Here is a 22,565-nt window from a genome sequence, read left to right on the forward strand (position 1 = left end):
CCCTACAAATATATTCAGACTTCACCAGTCCTGAAAAGGCTTTTAGACAGTCTATCTAAATATCCCAGTGGCCCATAGTTAGGCATGGTGGCGCACACCTGTAATCTGGCTCCTGCAGGAGCCTTAGGTTGGTGGATCCTTTGAACCTGGAAGTTATAGGAGCTTCGCTGGGGAGGGCTAATGCCAATCGTGTATTTACACACTAAGTCTAGAATCTGTACAGTGAACTAGGGGTGAAGTGTCCCTCAGGCTGCCTAAGGAGGGGTGAGCAGGACCAGGTTGGAAATAAATGGGGCAGCCAGAGCCATGCCCATCATTGGGATTGAGCATGTGAATAGCCCCGGTACTTCCAGTCTGGGAGACATAGGGGAACCCAGATTTTGGGGGGGAAATGGTTATACATGATTACTTAACCTACTTACTGCTTTATACTTTTTCATTGTTGGTTTTTCGGTTTTTTTTTTTGTTGTTGTTGGTGGTGGTGGTTTTGCAGGGCAATAAGGGTTAAGTGATTTTCCCAGGGTCACACAGCTAGCAAGTGTCAAGTGTATGAAGCTGGATTTGAACTCAGGTTTTCCTAAATCCAGAGCGAGTGCTATATCCACTGTGCCACCTAGCTGCTCCCTGCTTTATACCTTTTCAACCCCTTGCGTCTTTTTAACTTAAAACATGCCACAGTATCTGGGTTCTTTTCTTATCTCTTCAGTTGCTCTTTCTTGGTGCCTCATTCTCTTTCAAACCTTTTAAAATGGGACTTCCCTAAAGGCATTTCTTGGGCCCTCACCATTCCTATCTGCATTTTCTTTTTGGGCAGTTTCATTTTTCTCCCATAGGTAGCTTCAGTAACCAGCTTTATGCATCTGATTCCCAGTTGTATTTCTATAGTACTTAGCCATTTTTTGATCCAGAACCTTGTCCCCAACTGTCTTAGAGACCTCCCTCTCCTGTGCAACCCAGATTCAGCATGTTTAAAACCAAACCCATATTCCCCCCAAAGGTTTCCTTATAATAACTGCCTTATTTTGTTTTCTTCATGGTTTTCAGGTAGACCAATGATTTTCAAATTATCTGTCCTAGATTTATTTTCCAGGTCAGCTGTTTTTCCAAGGAGATATTTCACATTGCCCAAGTCAAATATCTTTTCATTCAATTGGATTTGCTTTACTGTGTCTTGGTTTCTCATAAGGTCACTAGCTTCCATTTGTTCAATCCTAATTCTTAGGCAGTTATTTTTATCAGATAGTTTTTTAATCTCCTTTTCCATTTGGCTTTTCAAACTCTTGACTTTTTTCTCATGACTCTCCTGCATCGCTCTCATTTCCCTTTCCATTCTTTCCTCCCTTTCTCTACATCTTTCTATTTCTCTTACTTTCTCTTCAAAGTCCCTTTTGAGAGCTTCCATGGCCTAAGACCAGTCATATTTTTCTTGGAAGCTTTGGATGTTGGAGCTTTGAACTTGTTATTATCTTCTTCTTCTGAGGATGTATTGTGGTCTACCTTTCCCCCAAAGAAGTTTTTGATGGTCTTCTGCTTTCTCTGCCTACTCATCCTGGCTTACTATTTCTTGGCTTTTAACTCCTTCTTAAAGTGTGGCGCTGCTTTCAGGACACACTGTTCAAGCTACAGCATGGCCCAGGGGATGGTTGGGCTTCTTCTCAGCCTGCCTGGCCTCGCTTTTATTTGATTTTAAACTCTCCACTGGGGGGTGGGGGTGGAGGGGGCTGCTTCTCAGCTTCAGAGGGTCCCAGGTGTTTTGTTTTGAGGGGGAGCAGGTTTTAATCTTGCCTGGCCTGTTCTCTGGTCCAGAGATAACCTCAAGCCTACTTACTAAGAAGCCAACCAGCAAAGCTTTCTGTGGTGTGGTTCTTAGCTTCCGATGAGCCTGCTCCCCTCCCCCACCCGGGCCTTCCACCGCTCAGGATTTCTTCCTGGTTCCCTGCTGGGGTGGGACAGTCGAATCCTTCCCCCCAGTCCATCGGTACCCGTGCACTTACCCCCCAGGCCAGCTGTTCAGCCCGACCATGCGCTCAGTTCCAGAAGATGCCGGTGCTGCAGCCGATTCAGATGCACTGGGGCAAATTCCTCTGGCGGGTGTCTGGTGTGTCAGCCCGATTGCAGGGTTAGGCTTTATTTGTGGTCAAGCACAGCCCCCTGAAATCTATCTATAGCTGGAAAAAACTCTCAGTCCGTATTTTTGTGTGTTTTTCTGCTCCCAAGGGTTATTTTATTGCTATTTTTGCGGTGATTGTATCAGGAACCCTGTGCGTTTAATGTCTTTCCTCCACCATCTTGGCTCTGCCCCCCCATAACTGCCTTATTTTGACTATGGCATCACCACTTAACACATTCATAAGTTTTTTGGATAACGGTAGGTAAAGAATTAGTTGGCAGATCATTTAGATTGTATCTCCATAGCATCTTTCGTATCAGTGCCTTGCTCTCTTGAACTCACCCCACTTCAGGCCCACATTACCTGTCTGCTGGAGAACAGTGTAGTGGCCTCCTTACAGGTTTGCTCACCTTTAGATCTCCTTGTCATTCTCCTTTCCCCTTCTACCTCTGTCAGACTGCTGTCTTTGTCATAATCTGATCTGGTTATGTCTTCCTCATTGCAAACTGAAGATCTACATTTCTGGTGAATATTGGTTGGAAAATATCAAGTCAAATATTGGTAAATAGGTTACAGTAAGGGAAAAAACCCACTATTCTTTATGACCAAATTGGATTTGTGCCTGGATAAGTTAGGAAAACAAATTATTAACACCAATAATGAAAACAGTTGATTATATTTACTGAAAAGGCTTTTTGGAGAGCTCAGTTATATTTAAAAAAATACTAAGCATGAAAATAGCATTGAATTTCTTTAAAATTGGTAGAAGGTACACTCTTAGGCATTCTGGAGGGAAAATTTTCTGCACAGTGCCATCCAAAAGTGGCAAGGCTTATGTCAATAGAGAATATTAACATTTGACTTGAGGATTTTGAGGAAAGGCTAAATAATTGTTTGTCAGATGTAGTAGTCCCTTTTTAGACTGGAATCATTCTAAAACTCTGGACTCATTGGTGTCTTGACTCCCAGTTCTCAAATCCTGTGTTTGACAAATTCTTGTATGAAATGAAAATGGAGGATTATTAATTCTTTCTTTCTTTCTTTTTTTTTTGGTGAGGCAATTGGGGTTAAGTGACTTGCCCAGGGTCACACAGCTAGTAAGTGTCAAGTGTCTGAGGCTAGATTTGAACTCAGGTCCTCCTGACTCCAGGGCTGGTGCTCTATCTACTGTGCCACCTAGCTTCCCAGGATTATTAATTTTTACAGATGTATATATACTTATAAGTTATTTAATCATTCCCTAATCAATAAACATCTACTTTGTTTCTAGTTTTTTCTGCTACAAAAGGTGTTAATATGTTTTGGGGAATATATATGTCATTAACCTCCTTGTATATGCTGAGTAATGGGATCTCTGGGTCAAAGATATTTTTAATCACTTTTTTTTTTGCATAACTCCAAATTGGTTTCCAGAACAGTTGGACCAATTCAGAGTTCTATAAGCAGTGTATTAAGTTACTTAATTTTATATTATCTCAACATCTCATGGAGTCAGTCTACCAAAGCACATTCAGATTAGAACCTTTATTGATATAGTTAGAAGATTCCCAAAGAAATAAATCATAGTTTAAATAAATGCTTGTTTCTGGATCACTGCCAGTATATATAAAAATGACAGTACTTATCTGAGTTGATAAACAAATTATTTCTGTACTAATCAAACTACCAAGAGGATATTTTACAGTGGTAGGAACAATTTTATTTATATATATATTTGGAAGAATGAAACTTTGAGTTATTATGGAAACAATGAAGAGTAATGAGGGAAACTAACACTTCCAGATGTCATATATTACAACGTTGTGATTATTAAATCTACTTTATATTGATTATAGGAAAGTAGATCAAGGAAACAAAAGTTGACAAGGAAGAATCAAATACTTGAGTTCAAAACCCAGTGTATAATAAACCCTGAAATGAAGCCCTCTTTGACAAGAATTGCTGGGGAAACTGGAAAACGGTCTTTTAGAAATCACATCTATACCATTATCTTAACTAATATTCCACGATATAACAAAGTCCAAGAGCATTTGTGATTCAAATATTAAAAATCATAGCACACAAAAGAGCTAAATAGAGGTGATAAAAGAACAAACAGGTAATTCCAGTGACCGAAATTTGAAAACCTCCTGCCAGCATACCATTGATGAATCTAGTACAAAGGGGTTTTTAATCTTTTTCTCTTGTGGCCCCTTTAAAACTTTGGTGAAGCCTGTGGACCGCCTTCTCAAAAATGTTTTATCATAGAATAAAATCGTTGTTGTCCTTTGGACTCAAAGGGGACCATAACATCAGGTGGTGATGTCATAACTTGCAGTGGATTAGATTTAAATGAGGGAGGGCTATACAAGGTCACCAATGTCACTCTCTACCAGAGCCATCTGGGTCCAATGGTAAGATATATATCAGGATGACTGGAAATCACCCCAGATGTTTAAGACAATTGTGGTTAAGTGATTTGCCAAGGTTCTGAGGTCAGATTTGAACTCAGGTCAAGAGGTCTTGACTCCAGGGCCAGTGTTCTATCTAGTGTGCCACCTAGCTGCCAAAATAAATTACATAGAACTGCAAGATTGTTTTCCCCTTCCAAGTTCACAAATGCCCTAAAATCTGTTCATGGATCAGTTGGCATTCCTTGGACCCCAGGCAGAATATAAAGGGAGGAGGTCAACTAGAGAAGAAAACCTTGTATCAAATCCCTCTCTTAAAAGAGTCTGATATCCAAAATATATAGGCAATTAATAGAAATTTATAAGATTGAAAACTGTTATTCAGATAAATGGTAAAAGATAGGACTAATTTTTAAAAGAACTATAAACCATAAGCTGTTGAAATGCTCAATAAGTGAAAAGCAAATCAAAATAACTTGAGATTTTGCCTCAAGCCTGATAGGAGCAAAGATGATAACCACTGTTTCCAGGTTTTTGTTGGGTTTGCACCACCACAAAGATTTAAAAATGTTAAATTTACATTTCTTTATCTGTCTCTCCTCAACAGTGATGTCACTCGGTCAAAGTAGAGTACGTATGGTTTAGTCACTTTTCTGTCATTCAAAATTGTTTCCAGACCACTAAGCTGTACTGCCAGTGCACTGTTGTGCCCAGCTTCCCACAGCTACATTTACCATTTTCATCTTTTGTCAGTGAAACTTGAATGTTTTAATATGCATTTCTTCATTTATTAATGATTGGGAGTATTTTCATATAGTTGATAAGTTTGCAGTTCCTATTTCGAAGTGTTCATTTCCTCTAGCCACTTAATCATTTGAGAATAGCTTTCTTACATATTTGTATCAATCTCATATATATGTTAGATATTTTAATTTGCCTACTTTAACTTTTATAATGTAACGATTGGAATAACGCCACCTGCTGGAGATTTACTGTAGAAGAGTTTCACCCATGAAGCGAAGGTCTTTGAGGGCAAGACCAGGAGTCTTTTCTTTGGCGTGAGGAAGTGACGCAGGTAGTGGGAGGAGGAAGGAAGAGACTGGCGCTCAGTCTCGCTCTCTTTCCTCTGGACTCTGGTGGAGAAGGGAGCTAGAAATGTGCTCTCCCTTTAATAGATAGGAATCTAGGCCTTTCTCTCTCTTTACCAAATTCTTATTCTCCTTAATAAATGCTTAAAAGTCTAACTCTTGCTAAAGCTTATCATTTATTGGCGACCACTCATTAGATATTTTAGACAGACAAGCTAGAATTTTAGCCCTTAACAATAATCACCTAACAATCATCATGAAAGGTGATGTTTTTTCATGATGTAACCTTTATGTCACATCTACTTGGGCTATGTCATGCAAGATCCAAATTTGTTCTTGCTAAATTTTTTTTTAGCTTTTCCAGAAAATCTTTTTTTTGTTTTTGTTTTGTGGAACAATGAGGGTTAAGTGACCTGCCCAGGGTCACACAGCTAGTAAGTGTCAAGTGTCTGAAGCTGGATTTGAACTCAGGTACTCCTGAATCCAGGGCTGGTGCTTTATCTACTGTGCCTCCTAGTTGCCCCTTCCAGAAATTTTTCTTGACCAAATTTCTGCTTCTAGCCTCAATAACCAATTCTCTGATCAGTTGAAAACCACCAGTTTTTGTGTTTTTATTACCAAGTTCTATTGATTTTAAGTGGTTCCATACTTTAATGCTTTTGTAGCATAATTTCAAATCTAGTAAACCTGAACCTTTCTTCTTTTAATTCTTCACCTTGAGATTCTTGATTTTTGGTTCCTCCAAATGAGTTTTGCTTTTAATTTCTTCATGTAAGGGCCAAAATTGGTATAGGGGAATTAATTGGGTGGCTCACCTTAATATTGAGGTAAGAAAGGAGATTAACAGCCTCTTTCAAAAAACAAAACAAGGTTTATTAATGGGAACAAATTTAAAATGCCAATAAGGTCAGTAGGACTGAGAGACAATAAAAAAAGCAAATAGGGGAAGAAAAAAAATACAAACCGCAAACTCAACACCACCCAGATTAAGCAGTTTTCAAAAATGACCAGTTGCACACTGTTCCAGCATCTTGCTCCCTCTCCTGCTCATGCCAGAGTGTGTTCTCTCCTCTCTTCTCTCTCCCAGAAGCCCCCCCTCCTACAGGAAACCGGGCCTTCCACACACACAGCCCCAAGCTAATTGGCTGGCAGCCCTGATTGATAGAATCAACAGATGGCTCTACAAATGCCAGCCACCCAGCGTCTGGACGCCAGGAACCTGACTGCCCTCACTGGGCTGCTAGTCCCCCATTATAATTTGTCCAGGCCCATGCAGGCGCGGGGGTGTCTGGCTTGAGGCCAGTGCACCTGGGTGTACATTGGGGCCTCCAATCCCAGCCAAAGATGAGGTCACAGAAACCCCAAATCACAACCAATTCCTTACGTTCAGTTCTAAAAGGTTACTATTTTGAAATTTGGTATCACTGTAAATCTATAAAGCAAAAGTTGGCTTTCAGATTTCTTATGGTAAGAAATGAGGTGTTCATTGTGAATGGTTTCTTATTGAATCCATGCTGGGCGTTAGGGATCAATACTTCTCAAATGGTTCACAAATGATCAGCTAGACATTAGGTTCCTGAATGTTACAATTTTCTTAGTATTATACTGTTTTATCTAAAATTAGTTTCCCCCTTGTAATGATGAGCTATAATCTGATTTTATCTCCTTGAGCTCTGTAACCTAGGGATATGCTGTGATTACTTCTCATTAATGAATTTGTCATTAATTATTTCAAGACTCCAGTCTAGTTCATTAGATATTAATTATTAATGAAATGGGGAAACTTGCTTTACTGGTTGCAGTATCTCTTTAAACATTTAAATTATTGGCTTTACACAATTAACAAATGAAGGCAGGAAGCATAAAGCATAACTATAATATTTTGACTCACAACCTGAGTCACTTAAAATACTCAACATAATAAGCTCCCAATATGTGCTAGGCATTGTGCTGAGTACTGGGGATACAAAAAGAGTCAGAAGACAAGTGCTTGAAAGCTTAGTCTAATAGGGGAGACAACAGCCAGAAGGTACCAGGTCCAAGGGAGTTGGGAGAAGATTTCCTATAGAAGGTGGGATTTTAGTTGGGACTTAAGGAGTCCAATGAGGTCAGTAGTTGGAGTAGAGGAGGAAAACATTGCAGTGTGGCTGGATCCCAAAGTATGTCCAGGAGTAAGCTAATAAGAAGGAAAAGGTAGGAGGAGGCCAGGCTCTGAAGGGCTTTAAATGCCAGAGAACATTTTCTGTTTGTTCTTGGAGGCAATACGGAACCGCTAGAGTTTCTTGAGTAGGGGGTTATGTGTGTCACATGATCAGACCTGTGCTTTAGGAAAATGACTTTAGTGGCTGAGTGGAGGATGGATTGATTTGAGTGGGGAGAGATCCACCAGCAGCTATTGCACTAATTTAGGCATGAGATGATGAAGGCTTGCACCAGAGTGGGGGCAGTGTCAGTTGGAGAGAAGGGTATTTTCAAGAGATTGCATCAACAGGCCTTGACAGCAGCTTGGAATGGTGGTGGGGTGGGGAGAATGGTCACAGTGTGTGAGAGTAAGAAATCCAGGATGACTCTTGGAGAGGGAGCCTGAGGGCTGGGGAGATGGCATTGTCCTCTATAGGTATAGATTGTGTCAGGGAGTAGGGGATGATTTAAGGGGAAAGATAATGAGTTCTGTCTTAGACATGTTGATTTGGAGGTATCTGCTGGAAATCCAGTTCAAGATGTCTGAAAGGTAGTTGGAGGTGAGCAGCTGGAGGTCAGCAGAGAGATGGGAGCTAGAAAGATAAGTTTAAGAATCATCAACATAGAGATGGTATTTAAATCCATGGGAGCTGATGAGATTCTCAGGTGAGGTAATATATAGACGGAGGAGAGTCTGTCAACTTCTCAGATTCATCATAGAATTCTTACCATAAATTCTATAGGATTTCCCTATAAAACAGCATTTAAGACAGTCCTATCACATCAAGTCATTTTCTCAGCTGGCTTCTTAAACTGCCATCCATATAGATCACTGATGAAATGTTTTCCTGACTCCATGGGGAAAAGTAATTCGTGTTAAACCATTTTTTCCAAGTGACTTTTTAAGTCTCACCATAAAACTGCTCTCCTCTCCCCCCGCCCTGAACATTCTAAATATATTTGTTTTCTGAAAGAGACAATAAGTTTCTATAGCCTTTATAGGAAAGACTATTTTCAATCAGGTTACATAAACTAATTCCTGATAATTAGATATTCTGTTAATATCTCATCTTCCTCCATACTTCTCCCTTATTTATTTTCTAAGAAAAGATTGTTCTTCCTTTTTCCAATTAGTATTCTTCTTGAGGGAGGATAGAATTTAACATAAAATAGTTTCCTGGCTTGCAGCAAAATGAACATGGATGTTCACAGGTGTTTTTTTGTTGTTGTTTCTTTGTTTCAGATTCCTTTATTCAGAATACAAGATATGAGATCAAGGAGCCACCTATAAATTACGGCATTTTTATGGGAGTATCAGCCAAGGAGAGACTCTCAAAGAATCCTGTCTGGAATTCTAAGTTAGGTGATGCTTGGGATTTTAATGTCTGGTTGGAAGGCCATAAGGAGAAGGAGGAGAGATGGTCCCAGCAAGTTACAGTCAGCCACAGAACAACTAATGACTTGGATGTTCATGAACAGAATGCTTTTGGAAGAAGGTTCAAGTTAGGGTCTGTTGTTCCTAGACAAAGAACTATTACAGGAGTACAGCACCATCAACATGACACACTTGGGAAAAGCTTCAAACAGTTGTCAGACATAATTGACCATAATAGGAATTCTTTAGGGAAGAAAATTTGTAACTATAAGTGCAAGAAGCCTCTCATTTACCACTCAGACCTTTTTCAGTACCATAGATTACACAGTGGAGAGAAACACCATACATGTAGTCAGTGTGGGAAAACCTTCAGTAGTAGCTCATGCCTTATTGCACATCAGAGAATCCATACTGGAGAGAAGCCTTTTAAATGTAACGAATGTACAAAAGCCTACCGGCGTAAAGCCCATCTTATTCAACACCAGAGAATTCATACTGGAGAGAAACCCTATGTGTGTAATGATTGTGGAAAAGCTTTCAGCATTGATTCATCCCTGGTTAAACATCAAAGAATTCATACTGGAGAAAAGCCCTACAAGTGTAATCAGTGTGGGAAAGGCTTTAGCCAAAAGGGACACCTTAATCAACACCAAAGAATTCATACTGGAGAGAAACCCTTTACATGTAATGAGTGTGGGAAAGCTTTTAGCCAATATAAACACCTTAATGAACACCAGAGAATTCACACTGGGGAGAAACCCTATGAATGTAATGTATGTGGGAAAGTTTTCAGACAGTTTGGAAACCTTAGTAAACATCAGAGAATTCATACTGGAGAGAAACCATATAAATGTAACCAGTGTGGGAAAGCTTTCATTGACAATTGTGTCCTTATTCAGCATGAAAGAATTCATACAGGAGAGAAACCATATATATGTAATGAATGTGGGAAGGCCTTCAGTCGAGGGATATGCCTCAAGAAACACAAGAGAATTCACACTGGAGAGATACCATATAAATGTAATGACTGTGGGAAAGAGTTCACTGACAAAACATCCTTTATTTGTCACCAGAAAATTCATACAGGAGAGAAGCTCCATGAGTGTATTGACTGTGGGAAAACTTTTTGCCAGAAAGCAAACCTTAAAAAACACAAAATGATTCATACTGGAGAGAAGCCCTTTGAATGTAATGAATGCGGGAAAGCTTTCCGAGTGGTGGGACAGCTTAACATACATAAAAGAATTCATACTGGAGAGAAACCTTTTAAATGTAGTGAATGTGGAAAAGCTTTCAGAGATAGGGGCGGACTTAGTGTACATAAGGAAAAACATGGAGAGAAACGTTACACATGTAATGACTGTGGGAAAACATTCAGAAACCGGGGATACTTTCGTATACATCGGAAAACTCATAATCAGGAGAAACGTTATAAGTGTAATGAATGTGGCAAAGACTTCAGCCTAAGAGAATCCTTTGTTGTTCACCAGAGAATTCACACTGGAGAGAAGCCTTATAAATGTAATGTATGTGGAAAAGCCTTTATTTACAACACATCCTACAGTAAACATCTGAGAATCCATACGGGGGAGAAGCCCTACACATGTAATGAATGTGGAAAAGCTTTTACTCAGAAGCATTACCTTACTGAACATGAGAGAATCCATACCGGAGAAAGACCCTTTGAATGTAATGAATGTGGGAAGTCCTTCAGGCAGAAGCAAACTTATAAGGCTCATAAAAAAATTCATACTAGAGATAAATCACTTAAGTATAATAAATGAATGTTGAAAAGCATTCAGTTGAACACATTTAAGAATATCAGTAATTTCATACTGTTAGACAATTAATGTAAATGAGATCAGTGTGGAAAAGCTATAATTTCAACCCATAGGGAAACCTACTGCCTCAGAATTCATCTGTGACTGATTGACTATGGAGCAACCCTTGCATGTATATTTAACTTTTATTACAGGCTTCATGTGGAAATTTTACTGTGGGGTTTTAGTATGGGAAATACTTCATAGGATCACAAGATCATAGGTTTAAAGCTGAAAAGGACCTTAAAAGGACATCATGGGCAACTGCCCCATTTTAATGTGATTTGGAGTGGGGAGCAGGGTGAGGCAATTGGGGTTAAGTGACTTGCCAGTGTCTGAGGCCGGATTTGAACTCAGGTACTGAATCCAGGGCCGGTGCTCTATCCACTGCACCACCTAGCTGCCCCTGACTGCCTCATTTTATAGACACACAAAGGAAGGATATTAAGTGACTTGCCCAAAATCATAGCCAGTAAGTATATGAGGCAGTATTTAAACCCAGGTATTCCTGACACAGTTTGGTGCCCCACCCACTAGTCTATGCTTCCTTTAGTCTTTTGTTAAATATTGAAAGTCAACATGTCAACTTTTTTCCCACAAGTTATAATATCGTTTGGGGATTTGAAAGGGAACGATAACAATCGTAGTAATAATAAAAACCTTTAATCTGGAATGCATGTTTCCTGCTTTAGGTGTTGAAGTTGTGTGAATAGATTCTGAAACAACCCCTATGGGACAAGTTTCATAAGTTTAAGTTTGCTAAAGTTAGGAAGAGATTAACAATAGATAAATACCAGCTGGCCTTTCTGCTCACAACAGTAGAATAGATAATATAATTTCTCTGAGGTAATTAATCCTGGACTTGGATGGGTCCACTCTGTACTTGTTTGACCTGGGGGACTGAAATACCATTACAGTAGTTGGAGCCCAAAGATAATTTGAAAGGAGTTCTGGTTTAACTATCTTGTGAGATAGAAATCCTTCCATTTAATAATAGGAGTTTGAGAATAATAAAAGTTTTGATTTTCTTGCAAGGAATGGTGAAGTTACAGCAAATTCTCAGCAGTGTCTGAATTAGAATTGGACCCTAGGTTCCCCAAGTCCACAATTTATTTGGGAAATTGAACTATAATATGATGAAACATAAATAGGCTACTATATTAAATTCTCCTTTGGTTCAAGCATCATTGGTGTCAGTAACCAACATAGTGGCAGATGGAAATCCCAGAAACTAAAGCGAAGTCATATACAGCCCACTTTGCTCTTTTCTTCCAGATCCCTTCTGCATGTTAACTCATTTATATTATATAATAAACCAAAGTGGTATCTACTTACAGGAGTATGTCCAAAAGTACCTTTTGTGCCCATTTCCTATTAACCCCATAGGTTTTTCTCATTACTAATGCAATAATTAGGATGAACAGTCCAGTCCTCCCATGTGCTCACTACATTAGATGTAGTGGTAAGATAGCACTAGATACTCTCTTGATTACCTTGCAGAGGGGATTCTTTTTCAATAATGATCAGTACTAGATTGCTACTGTTTTTTATTTGTTTTTGCAGAGCAATAGGGATCAAGTGACTCGTCCAGGGTCACACAGCTAGTAAGTGTCAAATGTCTGAGGCTGGATTTGAACTCAGGTACTCCTGAATCCAGGGCCGGTGCTTTATCCACTGCGCCCCCTAGCTGCCACCTAGATGGTTTCTAATAACCCATCATGCTCTGAGGTTATTTAGTAGTGAGGTGCTATTTTTCACTTTCTCCTTCAGGCTAGTTCCTGTAGTTTGATACCAGCCAAGTTGGGAGAGAAAGTTATAACTCTCTTAGCTACTGAGTGCATTAAACATTGTAGGAATAGGATTCTTTAAATAGCAATGACAATTAAGCAACCCCTTGTGAATAGTTCTTTTGAAAATTAGTTTCTTTATTTCTTGCTATATTCATTCATTGTATTGGATCAGTTCCTCAGCCTTGTGTGGGGAAAGATACTCAAACATGCACATTGATATACGTGACAGGACTCAATTGGTCCAGGTCTGCATAGCAGTTTGGTGGTATGTAAATAAAATATTTAAACTTCATACACTGATCCAGAGATCCCATTTTCACCATATTATCCCATATAAAGATTAAGATCCATCATAAACTATTCACAGCAGCACTCAAGCAAATAAGAGGGTACACTGATCAGTGAAAGACAAAAAAATTGGCATAATATTATACAGTTAGAATGGAGGAATCCAGAGAAACCTGGGAAAATCTGAGGCTGTATAATGTTTCCCTTCCAAGAATCAGTATAAAGAGACTACAGTAATGTGATTTAAATGATCACCATAAGGAAGTGAAACTGTATAACTGATAAACAGGATTTAAGGAAACAAGATAATGAAACTACCTTCACTGTGTGTGTGTCTGTGTGTGTGTCTGTGTGTGTGTGTGTAAGGGCATAACAAAGATTGTTACATAAATTGAAAGTTAAAATCACTATATTGGAACTTTTGACTGTTTTGCTTTGTTACAAGGAAGGCTTAAATCAGTCTTTCAAAGAAAACATGTAAAAGAAAAATATCAATAAAGTATGTATATGTATTTTTAAAATTTGAGTAGCTCATATTAAAATCTATCACTGCAGAAAAAGCCTGTGATAAAATGCAGTACTAATATGTTCACTCAGGCATCCCTTAATATGATCAAAAGTATCTCAGAGCTAGCATTTTTAAGAGAGACACTAGGATTTTCCCAATAAGATTAGGGGGAAAGAAATGATTGTCTGCTATTTTGTGTTCTGGTGCTGGACATGGTTAGATGTAAGGAAAATAGATTAATTATTACTATTTGTAGATACTATGGTAGTTTGCTTAAACCCAAGCATTATGAAAGAGTTGAAACCAGTAGTAAAGTAGTAGGATAGAATACCTTTCTATTTCTTAGTGAAACCAAGTAGAAGGGATGGAAATTACGTTCAAAGTAGCTACAAAGGACTGAAAATACCTAACAATATCAAAATACTGAAGAACTATATAAAAATACAAGACACTTCTGAGAAATGAGAATTTGGAGAGCTAATTACTGTTTTATAGATTTAGTGGTAGACCAAAAAAATGCCAAAAGATGGTAGTATTCAACAATATAAGAAAAAACTAGAAAATCCCCAAAATATCAAGAAAGGAACCTAGTGTTTAATAAATCTGAGGATACTTACAAGAACGATTTCCTATTCAGCAGAGACAGAAAGTGAAGAGCTCTAGGGGCATTAGATTTAAAGTAACATCTTAAACCATGTACCAAGATAAGCAGTCTTTAAAATTTGCATTTTTTTCTTTTTAAAGGAGAGAATGGAAAGAGGCATTTTTCAGATATGTGATTTGGGGCAAAATTAATAGGACGAGGAATAAAATATCTTGAAACTGCTTTGGATTTTATGAAGGTGAAAAGCATTTGCAGGGGGTGACTTCTTTCAAAAGTGGCTGCCTGAGCAGGAGGCTCCTATTTACTTGCTGGAACAAAACACTTAAGTTTCTACAAGATGAAATAACTGAGAAATCTAATGAGAAAATTGTTCTCAAAACTGCAAAAGAGGTCACCCAGAAGAGAGGGCAGCAGGAAAAGGTACTATAAGCCAAGTCAGTGCTAGTGTGGGGTAGTCTCCCAGTATTAACAGATAGGTCAGAGTCATGAGTGGCCTGCAAAACTGTGTTAGCAGTAAGAGTGAAAGGACTTTGAGGAAGCCCCAGGGTGGTTACCTTGAAAGTGTTGAGAGAGCTGAAACAGGCAATAACCTGCAGGAGTGTTAGACCCAGACACCCTAGGCACAGGAATCCTAATGTCCCTAACATTGTTCTTAGGGGGCACTGAAAATCCAATATTCCTATCCTCAAAGATCCAGTGGGGCTTAATCCTAAAAGGTGGAGGTAAGTTCAGAAATTCAAGGTACCCAAGGTGAGGCCACACAAGGCGAAACATTGCATCCCAAAATGTAATGGGTATGGACTGACAAAATCCAAATTCAGGAACTAAAGTTGGAGAAATGAGACAAAGACAACGACCATTTCCTTTCCTTTCCTTTCTTTTCCTTTCTTTTCCTTTCCGTCCTGTCTTTGCTAGGCAATTAGGGTTAAGTGACTTGCCCGCTTAAGTGGCACAACTAGTAAGTGCCAAGTGTCTGAGACCAAATTTGAACTCAGGTCCTCTTGAATTCAAGGCCAGTGTTTTATCCACTGCACCACCTAGGTGCCCCCTACAATGACCATTTTTAAACATTATATAAATTATATAAATCTAAAGACAGTAGTTTGTAACAACTGCCAAGAGTGACTCAAAGGAAAATGTGTGGTTTCCACAAGGACTACATGAATACCTAGAAGAAATGAAGTCATTGAGGACAGCATTTGTAGGAGAATAAATAGCTCACAATCTAAGGAGATGACAAATATATACAAAGCAAGCTATATACAGGATAAATAGAAAATCATCCAAAAAGGGAAAGCACTGGAATTAAGAGGGTTTGGGGAAGACTTCCTGTAGAAGGCAGGATTTTGGTTGGAACTTAAAAGAATCCAGGGATGTCAGTAGTTGAAACAGAGGAGGAAGGGCAGCCAGAAAGAATGCCCATAGATAGGAGATGGAATGTCCTATTTGTGGAACAGCCGGGAGGCCGGTGTCACTGGGTTGAAGAGTGAGTTTTAGGGAGTAAGGTAAAAGAAAGGAGGCCACACAATGGATAAAGCACCAGCCCTGGATTCAGAAGGACCTGAGTTCAAATCCAGCCTTAGACACTTGACACTTAGTAGTGTGTGACCTTGGGCAAGTCATTTAACCCTCATTGCCCTGCCAAAAAGAAAAAAAAAAGGAGCCCACTATGTCGTGAAGGGCTTTGAATGCCAAACAGGATTTTCTATTGGTCCTTGGAAACACTTTTTCCAAATGATATGATGGTTTACTTAGAAAACTCTAGAAAGTCAGCTAAAGAATTAAAGGGAAGGGGCAGCTAGATGGCGTAGTAGATAAGAGCACTGGCCTTGGATTCAGGAAGACCTGAGTTCAAATCCGACCTTACACACTTAACACTTACTAGCTGTGTGACCCTGGGCAAGTCACTTAACCCCAATTGCCTCACACACACACACACACACACACAAAATTAAAGGGAAAATCTTATAAGGAGTGTGCTCAGGATCACACAGGTACTATGTGTCCAAAGTGAGACCTGAACCCAGGTCCTACTGGGTCTGAGGCCAGCTCTCTATGTTATTCTGCCTGTGTAATTAGTGTGAAGGAGAGAGAAAATCTTGGAATATGAGATGAAAAACTCCAAAAGAGAATGAATAAGGGAAAAGCATTTGTGACATGTTTACTATGTACTAGACACTGTGCTATGTGTTGGCAATGGATACATTAGCAAATGAGACAGTTCCTGCTCTCAAGGAGTGGACATTCTAATAGGAGAACATAACACATGTAGCTAGAGATGGAAAGTGTGTGTTGGGGGGTGTTGGGGAATTGGCAGTGGCCTCACATGGAGATGGCCAGAAAGAGGCATGTTATGCCTGAAAACAGGTGCAGATAAGGTGAGAGCTCACTAGTCAGAATCCATGGCCACAGGGTTGGGATTCAGAATTCTGGGCTTTCAGAAGAGGGGAAGGAGGAAGCTGGAGCTACCGGCCTTGGATGGCATGGCCTGGAGAGGGCTAGATTACAATCATACATGAGATTATGTCAATAATCCCAATGATAAATCCAAAATAGAAAAAGAAATAAGCTTCAATGATGTAGGAACACTATTATCCTATAGCCCCATGCTACTGAAGGCTAGGCTAAGTTTTCCTTAAGGTATTGATGGGGGCAGCTAGGTGGCACAGTGGATAGAGCACTGGCCCTGGATTCAGGAGGACCTCAGTTCAAATCCAGCCTCAGACACTTTACACACTTACTAGCTGTGTGACCCTGGGCAAGTCACTTAACCCCAATTGCCTCACAAAAAAATTAAAAAAAATATTTTTAAAAAAAGGTATTGGGGCAACTAGGTGGCGCAGTGGATAGAGCATTGTCCTGGATTCAGGACTACCTGAGTTCAAATCTGGCCTCAGACCCTTGACACTTACTAGCTGTGTGACCCTGGGCAAGTCACTTAACCCCAATTGCCTCACACAAAAAAAGGTATTGATGGCCTTGAGATTTAATTGGTCCAACAGATAAAGATTGGAATCATTAATGTAGTATCCTTATGGCCCAAGTCCAAAAGTCAGCACAATGAGGAGCCCAGAGCTCTCCTCTCAGTCTTCTAACTAATGCCTCAGTATGGCCAACACAGGGAGGCTGCATGCAATTGTAGGGAGGCTCCTATGTCTGCTAAGCATCTTTTCTAGGCCTCGCCCACCAGAGTGGCCCAAGTCAGGACTGGCCTACAACACTTGGATTAGAATGAAATGGGCCGGCACGCCATAAAGCACTGGCCCTGGATTCAGGAAGACCTGAGTTCAAATCCGACCGCAGACACATGACGCTTACTAGCTGTGTGACCCTGGGCAAGTCACTTAACACCCATTGCCCCACAAAAACAAAACAAAACAAAAAAAAGAATGAAATGGCTCCATCCAAGTGGGGGTAGGAAGGGCAAGGCAAATAAGTTAGGCAGCACTTAGTCTAGGATTGGTAAAGAGAGGAGAGGTGTAAACCATTTCAATGACAGATTACTAGGAATGATTAGCTTCTTCCTCTATCACCCCCTGCCCCCTTTTTTCTTTGCAAAGAGGGACCCAATAGGAAGAGAGGAAAAAAGTATCAGAGGTATATGATATAGGGAAATGCACAATTAACAGTAACAATGGTAAACATGAATTGAATGATCTTATAAAGTAAGTGGTATAATGGATTAGAAAGCAGAATCCAATATATTGCTTACAAAAAACATACTAGTAATATAAACATTCATAGAATTTAAACGGGTGCCTGGGGCAGAATTTATGCTTCGGGTGAGTTCTAAAAAGCAGAGATAGCAAACATAATCTCAGATAAGGCAAGTGTAAAAATACAAGTTTAAAAGCAGGGAACCTACATGATGCTTAAGGGTGATGTAGATAATAAAATAATATCAACACTTAACATAGAGTGTTCTGTGAGAAAATAATGGGATTTGGCAGATACCCAAAGGCCCCACCTGAGATTAATTTAGAACTGATTGAATTAAGTGAGATTGATTTTGCTGATTAACCTACTTAAAATTAATTCAATTAAAGCCACACCTGGCTGACTCCTAAGAGGGAGTGTTCTTAGAGCCTGTGGACTATGACATCAACATAAGACCACTCTCAAGTGCAGTGAACCAATGGATTTGGATGATGCTAACCAATCAGCTTGAAGCAGTATGAAAGGACTGCCTTTTCTCCAGACCTATTAAAAAGCTTCCACACTCATTTTGCTCAGGGAGTTCATGGTTGAAGCAGGCTCCTGGTGGAGGACTTGAGGAAGAACCAGACCAGGCTGGAACTCTAGGCTAGATAGGCCTTTTCCTAACTCCACCTGTTCTCTTTTTTCTAATACCTAGTGTGCTTTAATAAATGTTTAATGCCCAAAGACTGGTGCTAAAGCTTCTAATTTAAGGCAACCACACACTTAGATTTTAAACATCACAGTTTCCAAAGTCTTAGTGCATGTACCTAATAGCATCTACATTTTTGAAGCAAAATTTAATCAAATTACAGGAAGAAATAGCAAAGCTATAATAATTGGGCTCAGACCTAGTCAAAAAAATATTAAAATAGACAAATTAGAGGGGAATAAAGTAGTATTTTAGAAAAGTTAGATGTGCTACATCTCTGACAATTACTGAATGGGAATAGAAAGCAATATACAAATTTCTCAGATGTGTATAGCACCTATACAAAAACTGACGATGTCAGGGCATAAAAACTTTATAAACAAATGGAGAAAAATTAAACTTATCATTTACTTACTATAATGCAATAAAATTATAATCAATAAGGAGCCTCTGAAGAAAGGATTTAAAATTAAATGGGGACTAAATAAATTAATCTTAAGAAATTGATAGGAATTAATGTTAAGGAATTTGTTCCCACTGATCCAACATTCTGTAGAGCAATTTGGAACTATGCCCAAAGGGCTATGGGGTTGTTCATACCCTTTGACCCAGTAAGACCACTACAAGGTTTGTATCCCAAAGAGATCACAAAAAGGGAAAGAAACCCACATGTACAAAAATATTTATAGCAGCTCTCTTTTTGGTAGCAAAGAATTGGAAATCAAGGGAATGCCTATCAACTGGGGAATGAATGGCTGAACAAGTTGTGGTATCTGAATGTAATGAAATCCTATTGCGCTGTAAGAAATGATGAGCAGGCAGATTTCAGAAAAACATGGAAAGACTTACGTGGATTGATGCTGAGTGAAGTAATCGAATTAGGAGAACATTGTACACAGTAAGTACAGCAACACTGTGTGATAATCAGCTATGATAGATGTAGCTCTTCTCAGCAATAGAATGATCTAAGATAATTCCAAAAGATTTGATGAAAAATGCTCTCCAGATCCAAAAAAAAAGAACTGTGGAATCTGAATTCAGATTGAACCATACTGTTTCTAATTTTTTGTTGTTGTTTTTCTCTTTTTTGAGGTTATTCCCTTTTGTTCTGATTCTTCTTTCAAAACATGACTCATGCAGAAATATGTTTAATGTGATTGCACATGTATAACCTATATTAGATTGCTTTCTGTCTTAGGGAGGGAGGAGGGAAGGGAGGGAGAGAGTAAAACTTGGAATTCAAAATAATTTCTTTCTTTCTTTTTTTTTTTAGTGAGGCAATTGGGGTTAAGTGACTTGCTCAGGGTCACACAGCTAGTAAGTGTTAAGTGTCTGAGGCTGGATTTGAACTCAGGTACTCCTGACTCCAGGGCCGGTGCTCTATCCACTGCCCCAAAATAATTTCAAGTAGCTTTTTAGTTGATTCTCTAGGGTTTTCTAAGTATAACATCATATCATCTGCAAAGAGTGATATTTTTTCCTTATTACCTATTCTAATTCCTTTAATTTCTTTTTCTTCTCTTAATACTATATCCATGTGGAAGCTAGGTGGTGCAGTGGATAAAGCACTGACCCTGGATTCAGGAGGACCAGAGTTCAAATCTGACCTCAAACACTTGACACTTACTAGCTGTGTGACCCTGGTCAAGTCACTTAACCCTCATTGCCCTGCAAAAACAAAAAAAATGAGTCTTTGACACATCACCTTGACTGAATTCTAGAGAATTATTGAGCAGGAGTTGTTTCTCTCACAATTTGGAGGTCCCACCTAGATTTGAAAGGAGCTACAGGACTCTCCAGGTTTCACTACTCTTTCAACAGGATATCTAGCTGAACTATTATCAGTGATCGAATGGATTGTTGGAACCTGGAGGCCATATTCCTGATGAAACCTGAGGAGGAACTTGGGCAGAGATGTTGCAAATGTGGAAAAGATTAAGTGCACTCTAGAGGGGGTAAGAATTTATCCAAAAAGGGGTGAAAATTGATCAAATTATGGGGGAATTTCAAGCCGTGTAAGTCTGTGCTCATGGATCCCATAGAAGGAAAGGGCTGTTGAGTACTTCCTGGGTGGTTAAAAAGCCAGGGTTTGAGGCAGACTCTGGTGGGGCCATATTTGGTTCAAGTCTGAAGGCTTATAGCCAAGAAGTTCAGGTTTGCAGGCTGGGTTCCCCCAAATTAGAAAAGTCACCAAGGATGGTGTTGAAGGAACTGAGTAAAAGCGGCCTCTCAGAATTCCCTAAAAGACAGACCTTTTAGGGAACAAATTAAGCGAGTAGAAAGAAATCAAACCCTGTTTGTACTGACAGTGAAAAACTTGAAAGGAAAAAATATGGTTTTTTATTTCTTTCCCCAATTTTTCTTCTATTTCTCTAAATGCTTTTTAAAGTCCTTTTTATACTTTTCCAGGAATTCTTTTCAGGGCCTGAGATCAATCTTCACTTTTCTTTGACGCTTCACCTGTAGCCATTTTGTTACTAGTCTTTTTCTCTATGTATACACTTTGATTTTCACAGTCACTGTAGTAATTGTCAATAATCAAGCTTTTGTTGTTGTTGTTGTTGGTGGTGGTGGTTTTTTGCTCATTTTTGTGCCTTTTTTGTGTCTTGATGTTTTTATTTGAGTTGGGCTCTATTCCCAAACTGTTTCAAAGTCTGTGTTGACGCTCTGGGCCTTATTGGTGGTTTTCACTGGGCTTCTGGGCTTAGCCACTTTCTTTTACTGGGATGCTAAAGTTAACAAAGTCTTTCTGGTAGCTGTCCCTGGAGGAGGGATCTTGTTGTGGGTCAGCCCCAGAGGTGATGCCTTGCTGCTGGGTTACTCAGTTAGCAGGGCCTCTCTAGTAGCAGGCCCTGGAGGAGTAATTTTGTTTCCAATCTGCCCAAGTGTGTGTGTGTGTGTGTGTGTGTGTGTGTGTGTGTGTGTCTGGGGGGGGGGAGGTCCTGCTACTGGGTTGCTATGGTAACCAGTCACTTTGCTAGCAGGCCCTGGAAGGGCAATTTTGTTGAGATCTACTGAGTCCCTGGGGCTCATTTGCCCTGGCAATAGTCTCTCTGCTAGGAGGTCACTGGAGTGAGAACTTGCTGTTGACCTGCTTGGGCAGGGCTTCCCTACTGGTCAGCTATGGGTTCAAAGCCTCCCTGGTGGTCTGTGCTAGCTTTGGGGTACCTGGTGAGTGTCCCTGCTATGCTATATATAGTGGGGGCAATGAGGGTTAGGTGACTAACTCAGGGTCGAACTGCTAGTAAGTTTCAAGTTCTGAGGCCCAATTTGAACCCAGGTCCTTCTGAATCCAGGGCCAGTGCTCTATCCATTGTACCACCTACCTGCCCTATAAGCAATATTTCTTAAGAATCCCCTTCATCGGGGGACAGCTAGGTGGCACAGTGGATAAAGCACTGGCCCTCGATTCAGGAGGACCCGAGTTCAAATCCAGCCTCAGACACTTCACACTTACTAGCTGTGTGACCCTGGGCAAGTCACTTAACCCTCATTGTCCTACAAAAAAAAAAGGAAAAAAAATAATCCCTTTCATACTTAGGTAGGACTTTATTCCAGCCTTTTAGGAAATTAACTAGGTTTTTTTTCTTTGCTCTCTTCTCAGTGATGACTAGTAATGTCTCCCCCGCCCCATAATTTCTCACAAACATTTTATAAAATTTCTTAATACATCCCTTATGACATGTAACATCTCCCTTCTGATGAGGGGGAATTTCATATCACCTTGCTTTCTTCTCCACAGACTCTCATACCTCTCTCATAGAGCACATACCTTATCCCTGAGTCTATGGGGATAAGCATATCATACTAAGTAATTTCTCTAACTTTTATTATTCTAAAATGATTCTCATTTTAAATACAAAATATTTTTCTTGATAATCCATTGGGATCTTCTTGGATATGGTGTCAAGTGTTGTCTGATAATCATAAAGATTTTATTAGTTTTGGGCAAATCCCTTCTGGGCTGCAGTTTCTTTCTCTAAGTTGATGAGGGTTGGACTAGATGAATTCTGAAGTCATTTTCAACTCTAAGCCATGTGACTTTTTGTGGCTTAGGAGTTGG

General features: G+C 39.6%; 1 protein-coding gene across 3 annotated transcripts in view; it reads left to right on the forward strand.

The window, feature by feature from the left end:
* The window catches only part of LOC122749884 (zinc finger protein 260-like), a 28,744-nt gene extending 15,181 nt beyond the window's left edge, over nucleotides 1-13,563 (forward strand). For all 3 annotated transcript variants that reach the window (XM_043996451.1, XM_043996450.1, XM_043996449.1), the window contains exon 5: nucleotides 9,013-13,563. In XM_043996451.1, coding sequence (XP_043852386.1) covers nucleotides 9,013-10,928 — 1,916 coding nt within the window. In that variant the 3' untranslated portion in view covers nucleotides 10,929-13,563. The remainder of the gene's footprint in view (nucleotides 1-9,012) is intronic.
* The last annotated feature ends 9,002 nt before the right edge of the window (nucleotides 13,564-22,565 follow it).

Source organism: Dromiciops gliroides, chromosome 3, assembly GCF_019393635.1.
Source record: "Dromiciops gliroides isolate mDroGli1 chromosome 3, mDroGli1.pri, whole genome shotgun sequence".
Lineage (NCBI taxonomy): Eukaryota > Metazoa > Chordata > Mammalia > Microbiotheria > Microbiotheriidae > Dromiciops > Dromiciops gliroides.